The 25317-nt window shown below is 34.7% G+C and overlaps 1 protein-coding gene across 1 annotated transcript; it reads right to left on the bottom strand.

Moving 5' to 3' along the window:
* LOC138321717 (sushi, von Willebrand factor type A, EGF and pentraxin domain-containing protein 1-like) lies at positions 1-25287 on the bottom strand. Its single transcript, XM_069265623.1, has 26 exons — positions 25050-25287; positions 24246-24426; positions 23178-23213; positions 21141-21312; positions 20501-20625; positions 18866-19054; positions 18166-18345; positions 17391-17648; positions 16122-16334; positions 15543-15725; positions 14790-14948; positions 13884-14195; positions 13184-13345; positions 12351-12512; positions 11696-11894; positions 10325-10503; positions 9560-9724; positions 8771-9001; positions 7616-7786; positions 7086-7286; positions 5898-6170; positions 5283-5477; positions 4865-5020; positions 3241-3525; positions 2897-3005; positions 1-2454 (listed from the first exon to the last, which is right to left on the bottom strand). Exons 1-26 carry the CDS (start codon positions 25146-25148, stop codon positions 2253-2255), a joined length of 4797 nt encoding a protein of 1598 aa, XP_069121724.1. The 5' UTR covers positions 25149-25287; the 3' UTR covers positions 1-2252.
* Positions 25288-25317: the final 30 nt, after the last annotated feature.

The following is a 25317-nucleotide window of genomic DNA, read 5'->3' as shown; positions in this document are numbered from 1 at the left end:
TGAGGGACAGCATTTTAATTTATTTCAATTGTTTCTACATGTATTGAATTTTAATAAATAAAGGTTAAAGGTTAAATTTAAGTTTTCATATCTTTCGTAGAAATTGAATGAATGAATGAACGCGCGGTCAGACGAATGAGCGACGAACGTAATAGCAACATTGGACAATAATTTGATAATTCTCATTCACAGCTGTTTACGAACAGCGTATCCTGGTTCAATGGGTCTACTCGAACCATATTTGCCATCAAAATATAAAACACTTCTTCTAAATATTATATCCAAATGTATTCACTTTTTAATTCAGTTTATACATTAATTGCAAATGAATATGGTATTTAATGTTTTCATAATATTTATGACTTCAGGTTTAACAAAAAGTTCACGCAACAAGTTTCAAGTCCTTTCAACGCTGTTTCGTTATAGGAATAATTTATGTACCACGTGATACCCGATAACGTTTGTTCGGGACTATTGTTTCTATTTGTGATGGAATGACGCCAAAAGACGATATACCGCGCTAACGTCATTTCAGTGGTAATATTACAAAAATACTTACGTTCCATCACCACTAGATATACTAGTCCCGCACAAAAGTAATCGGGTATCACGTGGTGTGTGAATTATTCCCATTACTCAAGATTATGCATATTGTTTTAAGCAAGAAACGACTACATTCTACACCTTTTTTCAGAAATGTGTAGTTAAGTTAATGCTATCGCAAATTTCAACAAACCATTTTTTTTAACTTATTTGTTGTCATGGAAAGCTTTGCAAAAAACAAAAGAAAAAAAACCAAAAAAAAAAAACAAAAAAAAAAAAAAAAAAAAAAAGACTAACTAGAAGGTAACTAAATTAGGGATGCTTTCTCGTCATTTCTGTTTATTTGACGGCCTTTTAACAGCATGGGTCATTTCAATGTACATACAACTTATTTTCGTTGTAAGTTTACAAATGCTTTTGTGAATTAGTATTAAGAGTATATCACGAATGCTTCTATCCATGAAATTTAACAAACGCATAGTAGTTCGGGTTATATACATACAGGGCAACAAAGTGCAGAATCCACCCTCTAATGACAACAAATGTAAACATACATCTAATTATGCTAAAATATAATTATAGGACTACTGATTTTAAATGAAATTTCACGAAAAGAATTTTTGTTTGTAAATAAAAATTCAAACTTCGCGAGGAGTAACAGAAAATGTGATATGAAATAAACATAGATTAGATACATGTGTTATTATATAAATACAATATATAAATCTACTTTCCAATGTAAATGGAAATCAAAATGCAGCTATACGTTAATCCTGCTACTATCATCGATTTCTGAAGTAATGTCAATATTTCGAGTTGTCACATTTATGTTCACCGAAGGGGACTACTCTGTCTTTGCATATTACAGAGTAAACTCCCTTGCAGGTAGGTATCCATTGTGACCTTATTACTTTTGTCCACGAAACTCACGCCATTTTCTCTGAAAAGTAGGAAGTCACGCTCGCAATTGTCTCCGTTTCTCTGTCAGTTCGTCCATGTGTATATCTTAGTTGATGTTGATTGGTTTCGAGACAATAACCTGAGAACGGATATTTTGATTTCTTTGAAACTTCTTACAACGTAAGCTCGCTAACTGGCACATCATATAACTGAATTTGGGGGTCAAAAGGTCAACTAAAAAGTCACTGTAGGTTAGGAATACTGTAATAACTTAAGGGATTGGCAGTGGAATTTGTTTCTGCAACAGAAGGTTTTTTTTAAGTTTTCATCGTTATAACTATCATAATGACTACACAATTACATCAATGGTATCTTAAATCTTAAGACTGCCATAGTACAGTAAAACTTTCTTAAGACGAATCTGTTTGATACGATACGTTTGTTTTTGCTTATTACAAAGTAAATTCAAATTCCCGGTTTTGGCTCCTCTTTGAGAAACTTATATACCGGCTATACGGTAGTTCTTATAAAACCTAAATTTACCAGATATTTATGTATTGTATAGTATGTATTATGATAGTCTAGCTATGATTATGACACTTTGCATTACATGTATTTAAATATAACATTGTACCACTGAAACGTGTAATATTTGTATTAGTGGCGAGCGATGGATGATCCAGGGAATTCTGCTACACTGACCAACAATGCCTTGACATTAATATAAGACCCCATTAATATATGAATACATTAATACTGAGGACGGCTTATGTATAATGTCTAGAAGTATATGATAATGTATTTCTTGCTTAAAACGCTGACTTCCGGGGTAAGGGCTTCAGCAAGGTTGAGCGAGGAAGTAATCCCCCTTTTTCTACAGATGGTATACTTTGAAGGTCATACGGGGGTGAGGGACTTCCGCAGGTTGGATTATTTTGGAAATGATGGTGCAATCTAATATTCAAATCAACTTCCTGTCGGCGCGGAGGCTCTGGCGGTGGATGTGAGCTGCTGTAAAAATAAATAAATAAATAAAATAGATAATTAAATAATCAAATAAATACACCGTAAACATTACAATTCAATGACAGTTTCAATTTCTATTTATTTCACCGGCATTCAAAAGAAACAAAATCTTTTATTTTGCACGAATGATAAACTAGCCAAAGCTTTCCAAACACAGCAGAAATATATAAGTATCGAATAGTTAAAATAATTATATATTATGGTTATATATTATATATTATGATTATTAATTATATATCAATTATTTTCGCGGAATTAATCGCTATTTTGATGAACAAATGAGATGTGTGAGGTACAATGCAGCCAAATCTTCAGTTGTTACAGTTTTTTTTATATCTAGTGTTTTCAATCGAACTCGCCGAATTTTAGATCAGGAAAATACCCGGCAGTGGTTTATAGTGTGCACGTGACATTACATCTGACTTACCTGACTGTTTTTCTGTGTCGATAAATGAAAGTACCCCCAACTAGGACAGCGATGAGAATAACAAGTACTGACAGCAGACCGATCAATATTATGGCGGTCTCGGATAAGCCTACAACATATCATTTGTAAAAACATAAAAAAGTTGTGGAGATGAAATGTTCTCGTCTTTTTTTATTACAACGTTGCCTGCTCCTGCGAGCATGCATGGGCTGTTATATACATATACTTGTTGAAAGTATAAAATATATGAGAGAAAGATAACACTTTTCGAAAAAAACATCAATTTAATTATTGTGAATGTTTGAGAATGGAATCATCTTCTCTACAAATGAGACTTATTTTACCATCAGCGTCTTTCACGTGTATGTTGTTATTCCAATTCGTCTGTCCGAGAGTTGTTGTTGCTGTTGTAGTAGTGAGTGTTTTGGTTGTGCCGGACGATGACGCAATTGTTGCTGATGACGTAGATGTTCCCGATGACGTAGTTGTTGCTGATGACGTAGTTGTTGCCGATGACGTAGTTGTTGTCGTTGGTGAAAGCGTAGTGGGTTTACTTGATGATGTCGTAGTTGTTGATGAAGTAGGTGTTGTGACTGATGGAGAGGCGACAGTTGTTGTCGAAACAGAAACTACAGAAACAATGGAAAAATTAAAAAAAAATATATTTTCTTAGACAAAAACTAAAGCATGCGTGTCTATGAATGTATCCGTATTTAGAAATTCTGACAAAAGTTACTGAAACGTGATTGAAAGTGCCATTATAATAAGACATGTCAATTTCAGGTCAAGATTTCTTGAAGTAAATGCACATAAAATATCATGTCAAATTCACAGGTTATCAAATAACCCGGCTTTGAACACCGGGACCAAAGGTCAAAATCTCACAAAAATGACATCTCAGATCAATTATTAAGATGTGTTTTGGCTTTCCTTGCTTTAAAATAGTGTTTTAAATGACGCTAAAATATTGTTATGTACTTGACCCTCTAACCATTGTTTTCGGGACTGATCCCCCAATTTTTCCTCATCAGAGGTTGGCAGTACTACTCAAGTTGAATATATAAAGACACCCAGTCATTCATTTAACTAATTAATGACAAGCCAGTAAACCAATCATAGTCCCACCTTCTATGTGTTATATGTTAAGCAGGCACAGAGAGTACACGAATTAGATTGTGGAAGAATATGTCGATCAGAAGACATAATCAGAACCTTACATTTAGGTGCAAACATCCTTTAAATAGAAGTCTAATGAAAGACAAAGCACGCCTTAAAAACAAAACCCTACATTTAGGTGCAAACATCCTTTAAATAGAAGTCTAATGAAAGACAAAGCACGCCTTAAAATCAATACCCTACATTTAGGTGCAAACATCCTTTAAATAGAAGTCTAATGAAAGACAAAGCACGCCTTAAAAACAAAACCCTACATTTAGGTGCAAACATCCTTTAAATAGAAGTCTAATGAAAGACAAAGCACGCCTTAAAATCAATACCCTACATTTAGGTGCAAACATCCTTTAAATAGAAGTCTAATGAAAGACAAAGCACGCCTTAAAAACAAAACCCTACATTTAGGTGCAAACCTCCTTTAAATAGAAGTCTAATGAAAGGCAAAGCACGCCTTAAAATCAAAACCCTACATTTAGGTGCAAACATCCTTTAATTAGAAGTCTATTGAATGACAAAGCACGCCTTAAAATCAAAACCCTACATTTTGGTGCAAACATCCTTTAAGAAGAAGTCAAATGAAAGACAAAATACATGTACGTCTTAAAACAACAGCATTAAGGAAAAGACAAAATATCAGAGAAAAAAAACCATATGAATTAACAAATAATACAAATAACAAGAAAAATGAGAAATGTCATTTGTGATATTTTTGCATCAAAACTAAGAACAGATGAGAGATTAAACAATGCTTATTCATTTGATTGTAATTTAAATTTATAGGAGTTAAATACTTACTAGAACAGTTTCCCTCGTGCAGCATCCCCACGAACTCTGTGGTGTACCCGGTCGGGCACTGATGACATATCACTTGACCAGACTCACTCTGGTAGGTCCCTAGGTCACAGAACACACACCATGCCCCATCCTGTCTGGTACCGGGCGGGCATTCCACTGGTAAGGATAAAATAGAGATGTTCATTTACTAAAACATAGTTTGATATTGTATTATTTCATCATGAAACAAAACGATGAAAAGAACAAATTTTAAACATTAAAAATGAAAGAATAGCACTAAATGAAATAAATAACAACTGTACATGTACTTATTTATTACCCCAATATAATAGTGTTCCGCAATATTTAAAGAGAAGAGATAAAGATGCCCGATGGTTTTTTTATCACTATTTCTCTGAAAGTACTGAGGAAATCCTACCACATCCTCCGTCATCGTCTATGCTGCCATTGTCACAGGCTGTATGAGTCTCGACAACAACACTATCTGGGTCTATAGAGTATGTGTTGCCGTTGATGACGACACTGAAGAACGCCTCGGAAGTACTGTTGATTTGGTCTGCAGTATCATCAGATTCACTCAATACGTTAAGGTAGGTCTGTAGCTCTGAACTTACTGTTAAAGAAGCATTGATGTAACTATTTGTTAATTTCATCGGGACAATAAAAACAAATTGTCTTTTTGCCAGTCAAGGATTTTTTCTTCATAGAGGTATGAAAAAAATAATTGGCCAATCAGAAAGTGGGATTTAATATGAAAAATAATAAAATGTCTTTAACTTCAGTTATATTGTAGTGTAAGCATGGCCTTTCTTGGGATTAAGAGTGGAAAGAATTTGATAAAGCAATGCAATAATGCACAATTATTTAATGATTAATTATCATTTCTTTTTATAAAATTGATGTTTATTTTTAAAATATCCATAATATAACTCGTGTCAAATGCAAATTCAATAAACAAAACCTTTTGTATAAACCATTCGTTTTGTAATCTTGAACAGACAACACAATAGTTTCAATAAAAGTGTAAGCTTACTAATATTGGATTCAATAAAAGCTGTCAAGTTCAGGTCTCCAATATTTTCTAGATCGAAGACGAACGACATATCGACTGTCGTCCCGGTCGTGCGTCGACGTCGTTTTTTACCACAGGTGTCTGTCGTCACAATAGCGTCACATGTGTTATCGCGTCGACACTGAGCGTTCCCTGCTATTGTCTGTAGAGCAGCATCAGTGGGTGTACCACACGTCAACGCAGCCGTATATCTCGCAGATGTTCTTACTGTCAAACTGTTCCCTCCATAAATGCCTAAATAGATGAAGTTCATAATGCCACCATATCCAACTTTGCCACCATTTCTATATCATATTCCATTGATAAGAATGCGAATATTTTGAAAAAAAATAAGTGAAACAAAACGCGAAAAATATTCAAATTATTATTAATTTGTGCTCCATAATCTTAGTTAGGAAATCATACAGAGTTCATATCGAAATATGGACACTCGTGGCAAAATGACCTGAAATCGTGAGGTAATGTTGTTCCATTTAAACAAAAATATACATTGTGGCATTTATTATTTTTTCAACAACTTAATTTTGTGACAATCTAATTATAGTAAAGATCCTTATTATCATTACGTTGGATAAGAGGATCTGACAAAATCCCATTAGGGGTCATGTCCTGATGGCATTTGGAGATGGCCAATCAAATTGCTGCTGGCAAAATTTTGAATTTCAGGGGATGAAATAGTTTGAAAATCTGTCAGAATTATTTCCGTGTACGAAGTCATTTAATTCGCCCAAAGAGCACAACTAAGCTAATTGCATACGTATGTCGGAGCGAAATGGCGTTGTCAATTGATATAGCAACGTGCAGAAAATACATTTGATCTGAATTACACGTGCTATAAAGTTCATCCGAAATTGACCCTTAATGGGATATTGTTAGATCATCTATTGAACGGAGTGGTTATAAAGATCTGTATTTTAATCTGATTGAATTTTTATGACAACATGAGGACACTTTCATAAAGACTAATAATTATATTTCGTAGACATATAATAAAAATAACTGCTCTATGAAGGCGCCAATCTACGCAAAGGTCCATTATTCTGTAATAGCGTATTGCATTATCTGATCCGCCATCTGTTTGCGAGCCATCGTTGTAAGGGATGTAACTCTGTAACACGCAAAGACGATTTTTTTACATTATCAACTTACGTCCACAGCTTGGCGGTTTCCCATTCCACTCGTATGACGTGTTGCTCCCACATTCGTAATAATCCAATGGAGGATTAGAGGGGGAGAAATCATACCCTGCTGCGCATGTCAAATTACATCTTGTGTAATCCGCCTCAGACACACAGTGATCTGGGATGGCTTTCCACACCGACAACAGCAACCGTTCGATGGAAATACAAGCTGCGGAGCAAATGGAAAAACGCGATTAAGAAATGCATACTTAAATCGTAAAGTTAATTTTCACGTTACATATTTTAAAGCTATGTATAAGGACATGTTTTAAACATTTTTGCTAAAGTTATCTGGATTAGAATGAATGTCTAATGACAAAGCATAAACAGTTCACCGGATGCAAATGAATGACATATAATAAAATATCACTTACTAATACAAAACTTCTAAGAATATGGCGTGCACTGTTATGAAGACTGAGATTATTAGGATAAAGTTAAATTTATATACATGTAAAAAGTTTGATTGTAACAGACGGATTTATAGCTAAAACTAACCAGGGCATTGCTCAGAGTTACATTCCCTGATCTCTTGGTCGTCTCCGCTACAGTCGTTGCCATCTGGCCCCGGTGGAGGATTAGAGCACGTTCGGATTCTCGTCTGCAGACCGGTATTACAGGAAGCGTTACATGTAGCCCAGTCACTCCATACCGTCCACTGACCGTGCACTGATTAATGAAGTATTTAATTGACTATTATTATGTATTTCCATATTACAGAGTTATCTGCGGTTGCGGGTAGGTAATGATTGTTACGTCATGTGTTTGTGAGCGTTACGTCATTCTTTCAGAGAAAATTACATGAGTTACGCTCACAAAACAACGACAATGGATAACTTACAACAAGGGGGGTAACTCTGAGTAGATAAACGTTTAACAAACAGGGTCACTTTAAAGACGGCCTCTCGTGATAGCTGTGTGTTGCATGTGTCACATTCAAGCGTGTGAATGAAATATGTAGGTATTTTGGGAGACTGCAGTGTTTTAGTATTGTAACATTTTTATTGTGCTGTACATCTCACTTAGATATGCTGCCAGGGACACAGAGCAAACACATCCAGACCGATCTTATTATACTGACATCAGGCAATGCTATTTCATATTCACATTAATCAGATATAATCTTTTATGAATGCATTTAAGGAACTTTGAATGTTGCATCATACCACGTTTAATCAGACCAGCATGTTGTTGGGTATCCTAACATAAGTTAGCACAGAGATAGATTATAAAAATCATATATATTCTTGAATTTCTTAGAGTAAGGGCCTAAATTTCACCATCGAAAAAGGAGTCAGTGTTTGAATCACACCTGCATAGGAACTAAAAAACCTACATTACTAAGTATGCATTTAACGTTTTTGCATAGAACAGAGTTACCTCCCTTGTTAATTGATATCCATTATGACGTCATTGTTTCATGAGCAAATTCCACACCGTTTTCTCAGAAAAGTATGACGTTATGACGTTACGCTCACAAAACATCTCTACCCACAAAGGCAGATAACTAAGTAATATGCAAATACATGATTTATCTATTGTCATTTCAAAGTAGAAAGTAAACTAAAACAACAGAAAATTATAATAATAAATACATAAAACCAATAACTGAAGATGACAAGCTTCCGAAACATAGTCCATCATTTAACTTACCTATTATTTCTTCACAAAATTCCCCTTTGTAGTCGCCTACACACTGACACGTATAATTCCAGTCTTGATTTTGACAGACAGCTCCATTTTGACAAGCATTGTCGAGACAGAAGTCGGGTGTGACGTCACAGTGTCTGCCTGTATATCCACCAATACAGGTACAGTTGTACGTGTTCAAAAGGTTTTCACATTTATGGACCCCACAAGGGTTACTGGCGCATTCATCAACAGCTGTGAAAACAAATGTATTACATCGTTTTACTATCACAGCTATGATCACTTACTATAAACGCAAGAGTATCAGCATTACTGCAGTATTATTACTAGCATCATCGATAATTCTTAAATGCAGGTACCTTTAAATCGAAAAATGGCCATGTCAAGAACGCTTTAAAATCATCGAAATACATAGCAAATCTCATCTCAGCCATTCTAATTATATTATTTTACCGGGACCCCCGGACCCCCCAAGCACAAAACTTTCGCCCCTTCCGCGCTATGCGGTTTCACGGGAATGTATAGGTCCAAAAACTACTCGGTAAAATTTGATGGATTATATCTACCTTTATAGCTAAATCGCAAAAATTGAACACCGCTTAAATATAATTTTATTGTTTCTCATCCAAATCACGAAAATTTTGGCCCGTGAAAATAAACGGCTATACAATATTGTTGTTTTTTAAAGTCTGAGGTGGATGATGGCAGATCTGTCTATAAATATCTTATATGGAGTAACGTTAAGTCTGTCTTAAGGTTCACGAGTACCCGACATTACTGCCAGAAACTTACCGTCACATTTTGACGGAATATCCATGATTATTCCATCTTTGCCTTTAAAGTTGTCCATGTTGTAAATAGCGTTAATATACTGTGGCGAACATGTTTGTACATCCCCTTGTATTTCAGCATCTGATCTTTTCGTACCAGTCATCCAAAATCCTGACATTCTGCAATCTTGCGATAAAGTGGTTATAATGACAATAAACAACACTGATGATACATGTAATACATATTGGACATGTATTCGTACTGGGCGAAAAATTTAACATCCTATTTTTTCTTCAGTAATCTATTAAAAACCATAAGTTGCGGTTAATCTAGCTGTGCGAATTATTAAAAGGCATGAACAAACACCTATGCATCTTTTTAATCATTTGCAACAGCACATAATGTATGCAAAATGTTGGTACTTTTGGTGGTGAATACTATATTTAAATTTCTTCTGTATTCGTAATCATAGAAATTATGGCACATACAACCCATACATAAATTAGATATGTAATTATATATTACATGAGCCACCTATCATCACGTGACCTTGCCCATGTAATTTCATTTCATATGTCACTATCTTGACGTTAATAATCTATGGCGGGACGTCAGGATTTGAGAATACTGGAATGTTTGCAACAACAGATTTTGGTCTAAAAAATAAAATTTGAAATGATGTATCATGTTTTATAGGGGGTTTTATAGGGGCTAAATAAATGGTATTGCAATAAATCAATTACCTGTCTTTGTGTCGCATTGTATACTACCTTATAAAACACTTACCAGCTATGTCGCCAATTCCTGTCGATATTTGGACACTTGTGCCCGCCGTTACTACATTTCCCGTTACTGTAAAAGATGCAGTAGGTTGGCCATTCATGAGCAGCTCAGCTTGTCCACTCGCTTCCTCCCATCGGACCGTGACATGTGTCCAGTTACCTAGTTCCGCTTGGTTTGACGACCTTTAAAATAAATATAATGTCTATTATTGAAATAAAATGTTTAAGAAAGATAAGTTTATTGTATTTGTGCCCCGAAATTATTGAGTAGATATTTATGCCATACCAATGATCGCCTCCTTAACAATAATGGATAATAAAATCATAATTTAAATGATAATTCTTATAACGCGGATTATCATAATTACCGCGTAGTAGCTGACATCACTATTAAGCAAAGCAGTGAAATGAACCCACATTGTTTACTTAGTTTTTCAAACGAAATATCAATTTTTTTTAATATTTACAGTCAGTGGTGAATTGTTAGCATAAAGCCCGTTGATTGGAGCCGCATCAGTGTTGGTGTTTTCAGTAGACTATCGATCACACGTTCGAGGAACATGTATCAAAATAGATATCCCTACTCAACTTTATCCTTCTATAGAACCATCAGAAAGAGACTTTAATCCTTAAATATGTTATTTAACTTCATCTTTGTCTATGGTACAGCAAGGCTGTATTTATGTAAATCGTCATTAATACGCCTTTCTCGATACTCCAGGGGATCTGAGCACTAACAATCTCTACACCCATGGACTATCTCATAGTGAAATTGGAGGCAACTCAGCGGAAAAGATCTGAATTAATCACAGGCCTGCAAAGATTTCTCTCGAAGACTACAGAGAGAGAGAGCGACGCCCAACTTCAAAGCCACACAGTCAACCACAGAGTACCGTTATACGGCTCTTTTGATGTACATCGAACGACTAAATTACCTGTTCTGTTCTGTTGCCTCCAAATTTACTATGATATAGTCCAGGGGTGTAGAGATCGTAAATCAGAGATCGGAACCCCTGGAGTATCTAGGATGTTAATACTTCTGTTTTCGTTAAAGGTAAACATCTAAACCAAAACGGATTTTAATTTTTAAAATAGGAATTTGAATAGAGTAGATAATTTTGTTGAGTCGCAATCATTATTTGGCCATTGTTAATACTACACTTATCATAACCCTCGTACCATTTACATTTAAAGTTATGTGTACCATAACTGGGCGAACATTTTAACATATTTTTCTTCGGTAATTTATTGAAAATTATAGATGTTGGTGAATTAAGCTCTAAAAATCAATCAAGCATTTAACTGTAAAACGAAATCAATTTCATTTTTTGTGTCATAATACTCATTTTGCTATGTATGGAAACATTATAATTACCCAAACAATTCCAGTGTATGGGAGTCGACTACCTGAAGTAGTTCCTCTGAAGTCATACCATTTACGAGGTGAATACTAGGCTTTATCACATTTCCTGTGGGGCATCTTAGCCAGAACATCACTGAGAATGCATTCAGCGACGATGTTAAACTTGGGAATGTGATGCTTGTTCCAGATGATGCAAATATGACATCAAACTCTTCAAAATAATAATAATAAAACATAATTAAACGTAACAATTTGAAAAATTAGATCAAATAAAAAATTGTTATGGTTCTTGGAAGCTAAAAGGTATTGCATGTATATGAACATAATGAATTATCAATACTATTTATCACTTTATTGTTTTGTAAATGAATGAAAAAAGAATTAAGCATCATTTATAAGGTATTTTGTTTTCGCTTTAAACGTATTCTTGTATATGCATCCTCTTCACTCCTTTCTCAGAAAAAAAGCTTACGACAAAGATACTAAGTATTTCATTTTTTGTTAATGATCAGTACACATAACTATTATCCAACTCATGCTGCAGATGATTTTTCCTTGATTTGCAGTAACCATGCCTTCAATACAGGTCGAAGACAATGCCTTTCGGACACATGCAGTAGATGATACTGCCCTTCGACTGACGGTTTTCGTATCCACACTGACTTACCGACACATGCAGCAGATGATGTTGCCCCTCGACTGACGGTTGTCGTACCCACACTGCAGTTCGTACATTCTGTACTGTGTTTATCAGACTGGTAGGTACCAATGGTACAGCTGGTACAGGGAATCACGCCATTGCTGGAGTAGGTACCAGCATTACAAACCTCTGAAAGTTTAGAGAAAAATGACGGGTTTTCTCTGGTTACTCTGGCTTTCCTCCCGTCCTAAACCTGTTACACCCTTAATGACCCCTAGATCCCAAACCATTCAGATCAATAGGAATATAATTCTTCAATGAGTGTGTGTGGGGTAAATCTTCTTTCATTCATAGTTCTATTTATGGTCAGGATCAATTAAGAACGTGAGAGGTTTCAGGATGTGAAGGAAAGCCGTAATACCAGGAGAAAAATCAACACCCTATGGTCTTGGTCTAGCAGCTATCCTACATCATTTTCACAGTCGAGACAAGAAAGGCTTGCGGTAATATGTGTGAACACTGTACCACTACAATTAAAGTAACTGCTAACTTATGTTATCACTTAGGTAACAAGATCAAATCGAAACAGGTCCTAACGCAAATCACTGCATTGATGACACGATTCCTATATATGTAGATTAATATGAGTTTAAAAAAAAATCAGGACAGCTATAAAGCTAGGTCAAATTTGAGAAATAACGAAGCTTTGTTTTTCTATTTTGACTCAAGCAATCATCAACAAATATCTATCTAAAATTGATTAATTTGTCGGAGTACCAAAAATATGTACTATCATGACACAATTCAGTTAACGGATTAATGATCGTTAAATTAGGAATCAACGAATCAAGAATACTCACGGAAACACTCTGTGACATTCTTTCTCCTGGTTTCTTTAGTAGACATGTCAGATGGACATGGTTTACAAGTGATTTGGTGACTCTCATCCTGGTAGGTTCCTATTGGGCATTCCACACAGTCGTTTACTGTTGTATTTAGGTATTTCCCTGTGGCGCACCCCTCTGTGAAATAAAGCCGCACCAACACATGTATAACTGTCTTTAACGACCATTGAAGTGACAGAGGACAAGGGGTCTGTCTTAATAGACAGGTGGTCTTAATACAAATGTTGATTTGTGTTGAAATTGGTAAATTAGGACCCTAGAACATATTAGATCTAAGATGGTGATCTTTAAACAGAGGCAGTTGCGAAGGCAGATTTGACTATATATATGTTAAATGTATACATATTTTATACACTAATATAGTACACTTTAGAAACTATATCGATGTCTTGCTCCACAGCTAAAATAGTTGTTTTTTCATTTTCAAACAAAGAATTATTGTTTCAATAGAACTATTATTTATGGGTGCAGCAACCTGGGTGCAGAATTATTGTTTCAATAGAATTATTATTTATGGGTGCAGCAACCTACATTAATATTATTTTGCTCAATTATTAGGATAGAATTTTAAGTTTTTATAGTATGAAATGTACTGTGGTATACTGTATTGCGTTTGTAGATTTTTAAGTATTCGTTGATATAGTGTCCTACCTACCACAGTTTGCAACTCCATCAGCATACGAGGGGCTCTCGTAGGGTCGACACGAAATCATGGGCCAAGGATCATGCACTAAGGTCGGTGAAGGTGTGAGGCCGCCATAAACGAAACTACCATTTGGTTTGGCAGCCTCATCTTCTAAAAGAGGAAAAACTCCTAACAAAATGTCGTCATTGGCGTCCAAGTCAAGGCTGTCCTGCCATGGAGATTCGAGTGTGAACTCAATGGTAATAAAATAGTCAGCGGTGCTCTTTTTCTTCCGACCTGACAAGGAACCGCAAGTAACGGCGACATTGTTTACTGAACATCCTGAAAGAACATTATAAAATTATTAAGAAAGGATTTAAAAATACAATCAATCAGTGAAAGTAACTTTGCAACTGAAGAAAAAATACTAATTTGTCTGCTCCCGTTTTCAAAGGGGGAAAATACCATTCGTTAGCGGTGTAGCATCTTTAAATATTTATAATTCATTTCATTATCATTAAATCTTGAAATGTGTATCGTTGATAAATAAAGAGGCGATTTTAGTGCAACGATATATGGTTATGTAAGTCGTATACAGTAAAAAATAATAATAATAAAAAATTATATTGGGACTTCAATGTTTGATGTTTGTTGCGAAAACCTTCTCATCCAAAGTCATTCGCCTTCGCTGCTGAGATACAGGATTGTCGGATGTCGTTTTGCGACCGTTGATAAATTAAAAAAGTCATTATTTGATGAGATTTGAGATATGTTCCGCCGATTATTGTGTTCAAAATAACTCGAGAAGGTGCAAAACATTTTGCTTATCACTGAGTGGCCGTAAAACGGTCCTTGGTGATACTACTCCTTTATGAAATGGTTTTATAAAATGGGGAAAAACACACCAGTCTATGTAAAAGAAGTTTGATTACATACCAGATGGAGCGCAGACGTTATTCCATCCGGTGGCGATCATTTCTTCCAGAACTGTGACGAAATTCTCCTTGAGCTGCTCTTGGACAGTCGCATCGTTACAGTCACCAACAAAGTAGTGCATTTCTCCCGCTATGATATTTGATACAGGGACCTTTCGACCTATGGAAAATATACAAAATATTTTACACCATAAACAGAAGATGATTAATGCATTACATATTGAAAAGCCAGCTGATGCTTCGTTGATAACAATAATAATTGCATGTGATCTAGTTTATCCCTGTCACCATTTCATATGACTCTAGGACGTAATTATCATAACCAGGTCATGTCAACATGCAGTACTAAACATCGATGAGCTATGAAATCGTTGTAAAATGAAAGTTTCCAACAAAGTGATTAACTTTTTAATGTTAAAATAGAATAAACGCATTATTAGGTCATTGTTATCTACTTCAATTTTCCATCGATTTTCAAACATTTACAAACTCGTTATAAGCAGGCAAAGACTACAAAAAGTATCATTCCTACTCTAATAAAAGAATATTTAGGACTTAAAACATCAATTTTCATCTTTCGACGTTTGACCGGTAAAATTACCACGAGCCAAGAAAATTTTTTTGATTTGCATAAAATATGCAGCTGACCCTAAGTTTCTTCGTGCAAAATATTTTGTGTATCACTGAGTGGCCGTAGAACGGTCCAAAGTGATACCTCACCATAACTAAGTGTCAACCCTTCCTTATACTTTACCTGTACAGTCGTCTACTGCGACAGGGTCCCACACCTGGTTCGTTGTACAGATGTATAATTTTCCGGGCGTCACACCTCTTGGATATCCATAGTTAGCATTACAACTCTGCCGACAGTAGTAGTTGGCGGCAGTGTTGCATGCCAAGGCACCATTCAGGGGTGGAGTGAGTTCAGGACATTTATCTTAATCAATGACAACAGATTATTCTAATACATATATAAGCAATATTCTAGTTAGAAAGTTCTAGTTAGTGTGAAAACGTGCATGATTACATCATTGAAACTGATCAATTCAAAACTAATATAAAGCAATGGTTCATGTAATTAAATGTCCGTCTTCGTTCTGATATCATCTGCGCATGACAGATGCGATGACGTAACCCATTCTTGCAATTGGTTATAATGCAAACATCGCCATCTTGATGCTTACTTCGCAAGTGGCTGACGTGATTTTGACATCTTATTTTGACTGCAAAAGCATTACAAGTAATCCAAAGTGTTATTGAGAATAGTTATGTGAAGGATTACTTGATATTCCAACAAACAGCAGTTTATTAAACCTGTTTACATAAATCTTACCGTTACATTCCGGTTGTGTCCCGCCGCCCCAGTCCCAAATCCCCGTGTCCGTAGTTCCATCCCGTTCACATGTTAGACTTGTATTACCTATAATATCGTAGTTCCTCTTGCAGGTTATATTGCATTCGACACCGTAAATGTATTCTGTTCCAGGGCAGTCAACTTCTATCAAATCATCATTGAATAGACCGTTTGGTGGATCACATTCCAGTTCTGAAATCAAATGACGCAAATTTGAAGAAAAAAATACCGACATGAGATGTCAATTCTAAGTATAATTTCTAGAGATTAAGATCTAGATGATCGGACATCAGTATTTGCATATTACAGAATATCTGCAATTGTTATTAGGTATTGATTGTGACATCATTTATTTGCGAGCGTAACGCCATACTTTTCAGAGAAAACGACGCGAGTTTTGCTCATAAAATAATGACGTCACAATGTGTACCTACCCGCAATAGATGTTACTCTCTGATATGCAAAAACGGAATAGGGATCGAGAAATAGCCCCTATCCAGTACCATACCAATGCCAACCTAGATTGTTTGAACTTATACGGATTATTTTTATCTTGTTTAAGTTTTGCGATTTAGTTCTCCATTAGAACGTGATTTTTGAAGACTAAATATTGCTGCCTGATGCAAGCTTGCTGGTTCGTTATGTTTTTGCAGAATGTTCTTCAAGCTAGAACTAGAAAGTGACTTGTAAGAACCTCAGTTGCTGTATAATTTTATTTCACTGAATAATTTAAACGAGCTTGTGTTTTATTTTTAAAATTCTAATTGGTGATTTGACCGCTTCTGTAATGTTTATTTGAAGCACTTTCTTTGCGCTTTTTATCTATTTCCTCAGGCTCACAAAATTAACCAATCAATTTCTCTATGTACTTTCTTTTAACATTATCAGGATATAGCTATGGTAACTCTGAACTCTACACATTGCTTATTATCTTTAAATCTTTGAAGCCAGTACATACTGAAAGTATCTTAAAACATGTATTTTGTAGACGTCACTGTTTTCCATTTTAAGATCGCCTATACTCTAAAGCGCAAGTGATAACTGTGACCTAACCACTTTTCATGACCACCTCTTCGGTTCACTTTACGTTATTTTAAACATTTCAGTGTCGATTCATTATCATGAATTCGCAGTGTAGGTGAAATGCATGAATAGAATCGCACGCGAAAACATATTGATTTACCGTATATACAAAATATGACTTGAACTTAAAACAAAGCAGAATAATCTGAGTATCTATATACTTACGTTCTACCACTACTGTAAAGGAGCAGGGCGTCGGAGACTGGTTGCCTGTATAATCACGCGCTACATAGCTTACGGGGTGAGATCCCACGGTAAAGACGCTTCCTGACTCGGCACCCATGGTTCTCACAATGGTCACATTGCCAGAATTATCGATAGCTTTTAAAGATGACCAAGTGACCACAGCTGTAGTCTGGCCTCTGTCTGCGTTCACGTGCACTGGACTTGATGGACATTCGGTGAAATAAGGTGCTCGGAAATCTTGTAAAGTATAAAAAATAAAATATCTCCATTTTATTGTATATTAATAATAAGTCAAAACTATGCAAATAAAACAAATGTTATAAAACTATAAACTTGGAATACGAAAGATATACCTTCAATTTAACCTTAATGATTGAAATTGATCTTCCAGACAACGACTTAACCTCATTCTAATGGAGCATAAGATGAACAAATAGCCAATAGAAACATTAAACTGACAATCTCTGTAACAAATTTTAATTGCTACAAAAAATAATAATGATAAAAACAAAACAAACAAAAAGACAGAAAAATAACACATAAGGTAACATATTACTAATCTAAGCATGTGTATATTATGAATTTATTAATAATAATAATCCCTTATAGGTTTATTTTTAAAATATTAATTTTGATCGGGTTCAAATAATTTCGTGCAACATGTCTTTTCTAAAAAAATAAAGGTACTTTTTCGGAATTTTTAGTTAAAAAATTCCTTAAAGTAAAGGTATGTTCATGAAACTGGTTAACATACCATAGCATGGCTGTAGTGTGCCTGACCATGTCCCATCTTGACGACACTGTATCAACACTGCCACCGTACCATATCCCTGCTGCGTCGGGCATGACGTCATGCACGTGCTTCGGTAGGAGTTGCCGTCCGTACATATGGCCTGACCGTTATCGGGGACAGGGAGAGTCGGGCATGTGATTTCTGGAAATAAAACAAATAAAGAATTTTAATTGTTATTTACAGAATGCTATAAACAATGTGCCATGAACAATATGGATTCATTAGCTCGAGAGGACTGTCTCAGAACTAAGATGGAAAGACAGAGATGTCTGTCCCTAGAAATCACATGATAAGCATGTGATGTGTGACAGATAACAAAGATAATGTGCATGTAAAACCAATAAGGATTGCAATACTATGATGTATTTGACATCTGTGCCTGAGACAAAAGTTGGCTGCGAGGCGAAACAATCATACTAATGTACCCTTAGGTATGAAAAGTCCCTTCTTACTTAAGAATCAAGTAATAATCGTTAATTACATTAATATTTTTTTTCAGAATTAATATAACTTTGGTTTGTTAAATCGAAATGAAATCAGTTCACGTACTAGAAACAATTACCATATTTGTATAATACCATATTAACACAGGTCAATATTGATATAGAAATATTCAGGTAATAACGATTTAAACATATGACTCCTATATAATACAACCTACTAGAACAAACTGTTAGACTTCCATCGAATGCATTGCCACTTTGACAGGTTCTCACTGCACTTCCTGATAACGTGTACCCTTGGTCACAGGTAAATGTACATGTACTGCCGAGGACAATGTCGTTCCAGTACGGCTCACATGACACGTCGCCGTTAGCAGGCCTCGTGGGCATGAAGTTGCAACGCTGAACTGTAATAAAAACATGTAAAATGTAAAAAAAAGTCGATTTGTGCTAAAGCTGTTGAGGGTAATAATCTCTTATCATCCGCCATTTGCTTTTTCTGACAAATATAGCAAATATGTAAAAAAAAATAACAACAATGAAATGTCAAAAACATTAATACAAGTAGTGATCAAGTATTTTAATGAACTAATCAGCCTCATTTCATCAATGTCCACAGACGTCTATAGCCTTCACAACGGTATTAAAATTAAAAAAAGAAAAAAAATAATCTCAGAATACTACATGATTAACGAATAATTGATGTCTCAATATTTTACAATATGCACCTCGAACGTTGGAAATTATTACACATTATTACATCCAGTAATGCAGTTTCCACCAAAATTCTTTGAGGAGAAACGATAAAGGCGTTTTATGTTTCCTTGTCGCTAGATGAAAACAATTTGTAGTACAAGACTCATTGCTCACGACATCGACATCAGGGCCAAGTTGTTTCAAAGCTTGATTAGGGTACTCACAGTTTTACGACAACTTTCAAATCAAGATAAAATAATTGCTGATGATACAAATTTTACAAAATTGTATAAGAATATTTAGAACTACATTCTTTACTTACTTGCTGATTTTACTAAAGATATAATCACAAATTTTGCATTAAATGAGAAATGAAAATTTCACTAATCATGTGGTTTAGCTAGTCATGCTTTGAACAACCAGGCCCAATAATTTTGAACTTTTTCTTTTGACTACTGTTGTTAATACGCACCAACTATGATCTTTCTAAAATGATGTTGGAGTTGTCCCCCTTTACTAAATCAGTACCTTATGTCCAATCTTATTTATGTGTTTAAAAACACACAACAAGTGGTTGTTAAATATGAAATTTATTTCACACGAGTGAGCTATGTTTTTAAAGTTACAAAAGACAACAGCTTTAGCTTTTTCAGCAAATCGCTACCAATGCCTTTATTAAGTGTTAATGCATTCATATACAAATTATTGACCTAAAATTTGATTCCCGTTCGCGTTCTCTCGTGAAATAATAAGAAAATTTCTATCACACGAAAAAAAGTGTTCTTAAATATCAACAATATGTTTTATTTTGTAATACATAGTCTATACAAATATATAGAGATAAGGAGAAACATTTTCGAGAATTTGAAAAACAAGTAGTTTGAGAAAAATCTAACCAGCCTTTTTAATTCAATTTGTAATACTGTAAGCCAACTTTTTTGCGTGTGATTTATTTTCGCGAATTTCGCGATCAAGGTAAATTTTATGTCAGCGAAATAATACCTTAGACCGTTTTTGGACAATTTATTATTTTTTCATATTTCTATCTTGAAATAAAATAAGAAGCTCTAGCTTTTCAATGGTGGTAATTGTGTAAAGTAAGTAACTTTTGCAACTTAAGAGCATCTTTAATAATTATATTATTAACATTTACATACCTGTGACTGTGAATTGTTTGCTACAGAAAGCCGAGTTACCATGGCTATCTGTGGCCGTGTAGCTAAAGGAGTGAGTACCTTCAGTAAACGTAGACCCGCTTAGTACACCATGGGATTGAGTGATACTGTCAATAAAAATCAATTCATAAATCAATCAAGTTGGTAACACAAACTTCCGTTGGCTTAAAATAATGTTATCATTTCATGACATAAAGCGACATGGTCATTTGTAACGTCACACCTGATTGGCTGATGTACGATGTAGATTCCCATAGGAAATGTGTAATTCTAACGACTGAATTATGAGGTTTATTTTATTAACAAGATTATCTCATCATTATTTTCGAATTTTGGTTCATTATGGTATGAATGATTTTTGTAACAATATCACAAAAATATATAATGATTTTTATAGGCCCATAAATTACTCATCTTGTTATTGAGAGTAAACTATATGAAAACGATAATCAATTTCACAAATATTTTAATATTCAATTAATCAGAAATGGCATGGTAACCTCATAGTAGATATATATTCGATTTTCGCCGCGCACAAAACTTGTGAATAGCGATTTGGGCAAAAGTAGCACATTAAATAATAAGCTACGATAAAACTGATATGACAAGATAAAAAACCTACGTTATTGGGTTGTTTTCAGGGTCAGTGGCTGTAGCGCTGTTCCAGTTGACGACTGTAGATTTCATTCTAGGGTCTGTGATATATTCATTATTGACGGCAGGACAGGTGATAACAGGGGCTTTGTTAGGGGGAGGTGGAGGAGTTCGTCGTCGTCGTCGTCGCCGGCGTCGACCTGTTAAATAAATATCAAAAATATAAATAGTGGCATGTTTAAATGAACGTAAGCTTGAATTGGTTTTTTTTTTTCTTTAAGTTAAACTAATTTTGATGTAGTGAACCCTCAATAATCCGAATACTTGTGTTCCTAACCCAAACCATCCGGATTGCTATTTTTCCGCACTGCCGAATTCAGTTTACGAAGTTAAACCATAATCAAATATATTCCCCGACATCTCCGTCCTAATTGTTAGTTTTTCGGATTATCGGCGTCCGGATTATCGCGGAAACACTGCTTAGCCTTTTGGTATACAGTCTCATTTTATATTTACATTCTGATTTTTAATATTATTTCGTACAAAAAAAAAGAGTAGAAAATATTGATTTTTTTTTAATTGACCTATCTGTTCAACAAGAATTCCACGGATCTGGATGTGCCGCCTGTACATCAGTTTCAAACCTCACAAAATAGTTATTTACAGGTGAAAGTATTGTTAATAATTAGATGAAGTTATCAATTACGTATCTGAGCCCATCTTTTGAAATTTGACATTTTTTTTCTGATATAACTTTCAGTTTATGTTACATACCTTAGCAAGTGAAATTAGAATTATAACTCATTATGATCTAAATTCATGCAATCGTCAATTTTGACTTGTCCTGGTTTCAGCATATATATATTTAGTAATATCGGTCAAGGAAGTAATATCAACAGTTGTTTTCCATATAACACTGGATCCTTATAGACATATGTCTGCAGGATAAGAATACAATACGCATAGATATATATTGTCCCTTTAGTTATCTGTATGTTCTATATGTGTTCATTGTTTATGTTTTTGAGTGCGTCCGTGACCATCCTTAACATGTAATTCTATCCTTGTCCTTGTGTCTTGACAAAGGGGCAGGTCGCCTCGAAAATTCGACAATCTTTTGTCCACACTGTTAGAATTACTTGTCTGCCCTATTTATATAGTAATAAATATATTCATGGAATTATATGTTTTGACGATTTTCAAGTCCTGTAACTCTTACAAATAATAACGAATTTTGACCAGTATCGAACCCATCCGAGATCTTATTGATCTAAAACAATAAACCAAATTTGGTTGAAATCGGACATATTTTATGGAAACCTTTTCAGGGACGCCACTGACGCTGACACCGACGCCGACACCGACGACGACACCGGCAACGACACGGACACCGACGCCGAAACCGTCGCCGACATAGTGATACCTACATGCCGCCCATGCATTGCAGGCGACACAAAAATGATCCAACAAAATGCTTTTGTGATATAAAGGGTAAGATCATCAGTTCAATAAGACAAGTCTGACCGAGATTAGATACATCAAGCGATGATGTGGTATAAAGATCTTAAAGTTTTATGTGCCGTATTTTTCATACTCACGAATCAAGAAACGCTTTAAATATGATATTCATCAACATTTTGACAACATTTTAGTTCTAATTTCACAGACACAAATAAGAGCAGAAAATGATTTTTAGCAGTACTGACAAAAATCATTATATGTACATCTATAATAAAGGAAATAGTCAGACCATGAAGCCAAATTGTGGTCTACAATTTCATGTCACATTTTTACAGTGTTATTAGTAATTGTAAAGTGATTTCTGCAAGAAAGTTTCCATCTAAACATAAATAAGGCATAAACAACATTTTTACAGTATATAATTTCTGTGTTGTAACTAACGTTTATAAGGCATCGGAAGCCATTTGGATGATTTTCACGACTTAATTCATCAAACCTTATGCATTTTAGTAGATTAATGAAGAACAATTAGCATGCCAAAATTTCCGCCCAGTTACGGTACATATAACTTTAAAGAACATGGTTGAATGGTTTTCATACTTACGAAACAATCCCCTTTCCACTCTTATCTTCTCATCCCCTGAAAAACATGTCAAGAAATCCTATCAACGTTTTCTCAATTGTTCTCAATTCTAAAAAGCTTTAAATTTCTAAACATGGGAGTTATAACGGTTAAGAAATTATTACCTTTTTTTTCTTAATTTTGTAAAGTTTGGATATCGATTCTGCATTTGAATTTAAGTGTACATTTTATCAAATAACGGCTCCTTACGTAGGATTTAACATTAATTAAAGTTCTGGAAAATCTGTCATTATAAAGATACCAAGAAGAATTTCTATTTAAAATACAAAAAAAAACTTTATATTTGTTTACTTTCGCGGGTCAAACTTTTGCGATTTGGACTTAAAATTGAAACTCAAATCCGGGTATAGATTGGGATATAGGAGTATATTTATTCATCCATACATTTTCAGTTGTTCGCGGATGTAATTTTCGCGACCATACCAAAGGCCTGCAAAACCGCGAAATTATAAACCCGCCGGAAATCCTTAATTCTAGATGTACATTTTCTTTTGTATTCAAGATATGAAAAATTTCCTACCGTATTATTGAATGTATTTTAATAACGCAAATGAATAAAGAAGATTATAGTATCACGTAACAGATTTCAAAGATTGCTTTATACTACTGAAAAAAAATATGAAAATATCAACTTTATTTTACATCGATCGCGAAAAAAGTAATATCACTTATATAAATCACTTTCGATGGCCCGGATATAACCTGAAAAACACCCACGTGTATGGTCGGGTGAGTCCTAAACGTTTAAAGTCCTTGCCGGATAGAGAAAATTCGAATGACTTAACAACAACAACACCTAATCCCAATATAAATCATTCTTTTTTTTTAATGTTTTTATCTTTATTCTTCCAGATTTCCAGAGATGTCATTTTGTACATAATATTATGAAATTAATAATTAAACATGTCTCTAAATTGAATATAGCAACAAAACATGACATCAAATTCCCTGTATATGATATATGTCAGTAATTATTACTTGTTTGTGCAGTTATAAATGAGACTAAATTCTAGGCTGTCGTGAACATACCTTCTTTTAAGTCATACCAGATTCCTATTTTGCATTTGATGTTCCGATCACGGCCCTCCTGAAAAACAACACATGTTGTTCCAGGAGGGACTAAACTGGACACACTGACATCTTTGGATTCGCCATCTAGTTCACAGATAATTCTTTCGACATTGTTGAAAGTTGCTAAGGAACAAAAACTCTGAAACGAAATGGAGGACGTAACTGGGAAAAACAGATTGAGAAAAGCGAAGAATTATTTCGTATGAGAAATTAAATAAAAACATCATCAAGGCAAATAACTATTGATAATATCCCTAAAAGAAAAAGAGAAAAAAACTCAATGGTAAAAATCGTTATTTTGTCCCCCAAAACCAGATTTGAGACCTATTGAAGGTATTTATAAGACTCCAATCGATTTTGTAATTATTCCAAGCTATTCCGTTCGCCGTTTGTCTAACATCTGGAAAAATCTCTGTTTGTCAAATACAGCTATAACAACGTAATGCGAAATAACATTTCAAAGAGAAATCACTATGATGAGACATAAACAGAAATAAGCTACATCAATGAGCGTGCGGAATCAGGGAGTAATGATCCGTTAAACTTATCTCATTAATCTTTGAATAATTAACATACAAAAGAGACACATTATATAACTAGTCGTCACTCTCTTAAAGAGACATCCATGTATGCCTAAAATCATTCAACATTATAATATGAATATAACTTGTATATTATTAATAAGTGAATCAACTTTACTTACACTTAAGAATTACATTTACATTCCGAAAAAATGAAGAACAAACGGACGAAAGCACTTACATTTCCCATACGCTTTATGTCAGAAAAAGCCGCATACACTCCCGATAGCGTAACAACTATCACCAAACATTCAGCAAGACCGTAACTACGCATTTCCATTTTTTTGTGACGCTAACCCAAAATTTTAAAAAATCACGATTTTTCCCCAAATATTCCAATATTACAATATTATAAGTATACCGACAGAAAATAGAAGTCAATTTGACAATGTGAGCGCAAGTGACGAGAAAGCTAATATAAATTGAATTACACTTGCAGTGGTATTCAT

This window comes from Argopecten irradians, chromosome 4, assembly GCF_041381155.1.
Source record: "Argopecten irradians isolate NY chromosome 4, Ai_NY, whole genome shotgun sequence".
In the NCBI taxonomy this organism is placed as follows: Eukaryota; Metazoa; Mollusca; class Bivalvia; order Pectinida; family Pectinidae; genus Argopecten; species Argopecten irradians.
The sequence above is the reverse complement of the archived record's forward strand: the minus strand, read 5'-3'. Positions and strand labels throughout refer to the sequence as shown.

Coding starts and splice junctions, on each gene's coding strand:
- LOC138321717 (XM_069265623.1), bottom strand. CDS start 25,148: ATGGAAATGCGTAGTTACGGTCTTGCTGAATGTTTGGTGATAGTTGTT. Junction 9,002..9,559: donor TATTCCGTCAAAATGTGACG/GTAAGTTTCTGG, acceptor TTGTTTTCACAG/CTGTTGATGAATGCGCCAGT. Junction 7,787..8,770: donor ATTTTGTGAAGAAATAATAG/GTAAGTTAAATG, acceptor TTCATTAATCAG/TGCACGGTCAGTGGACGGTA.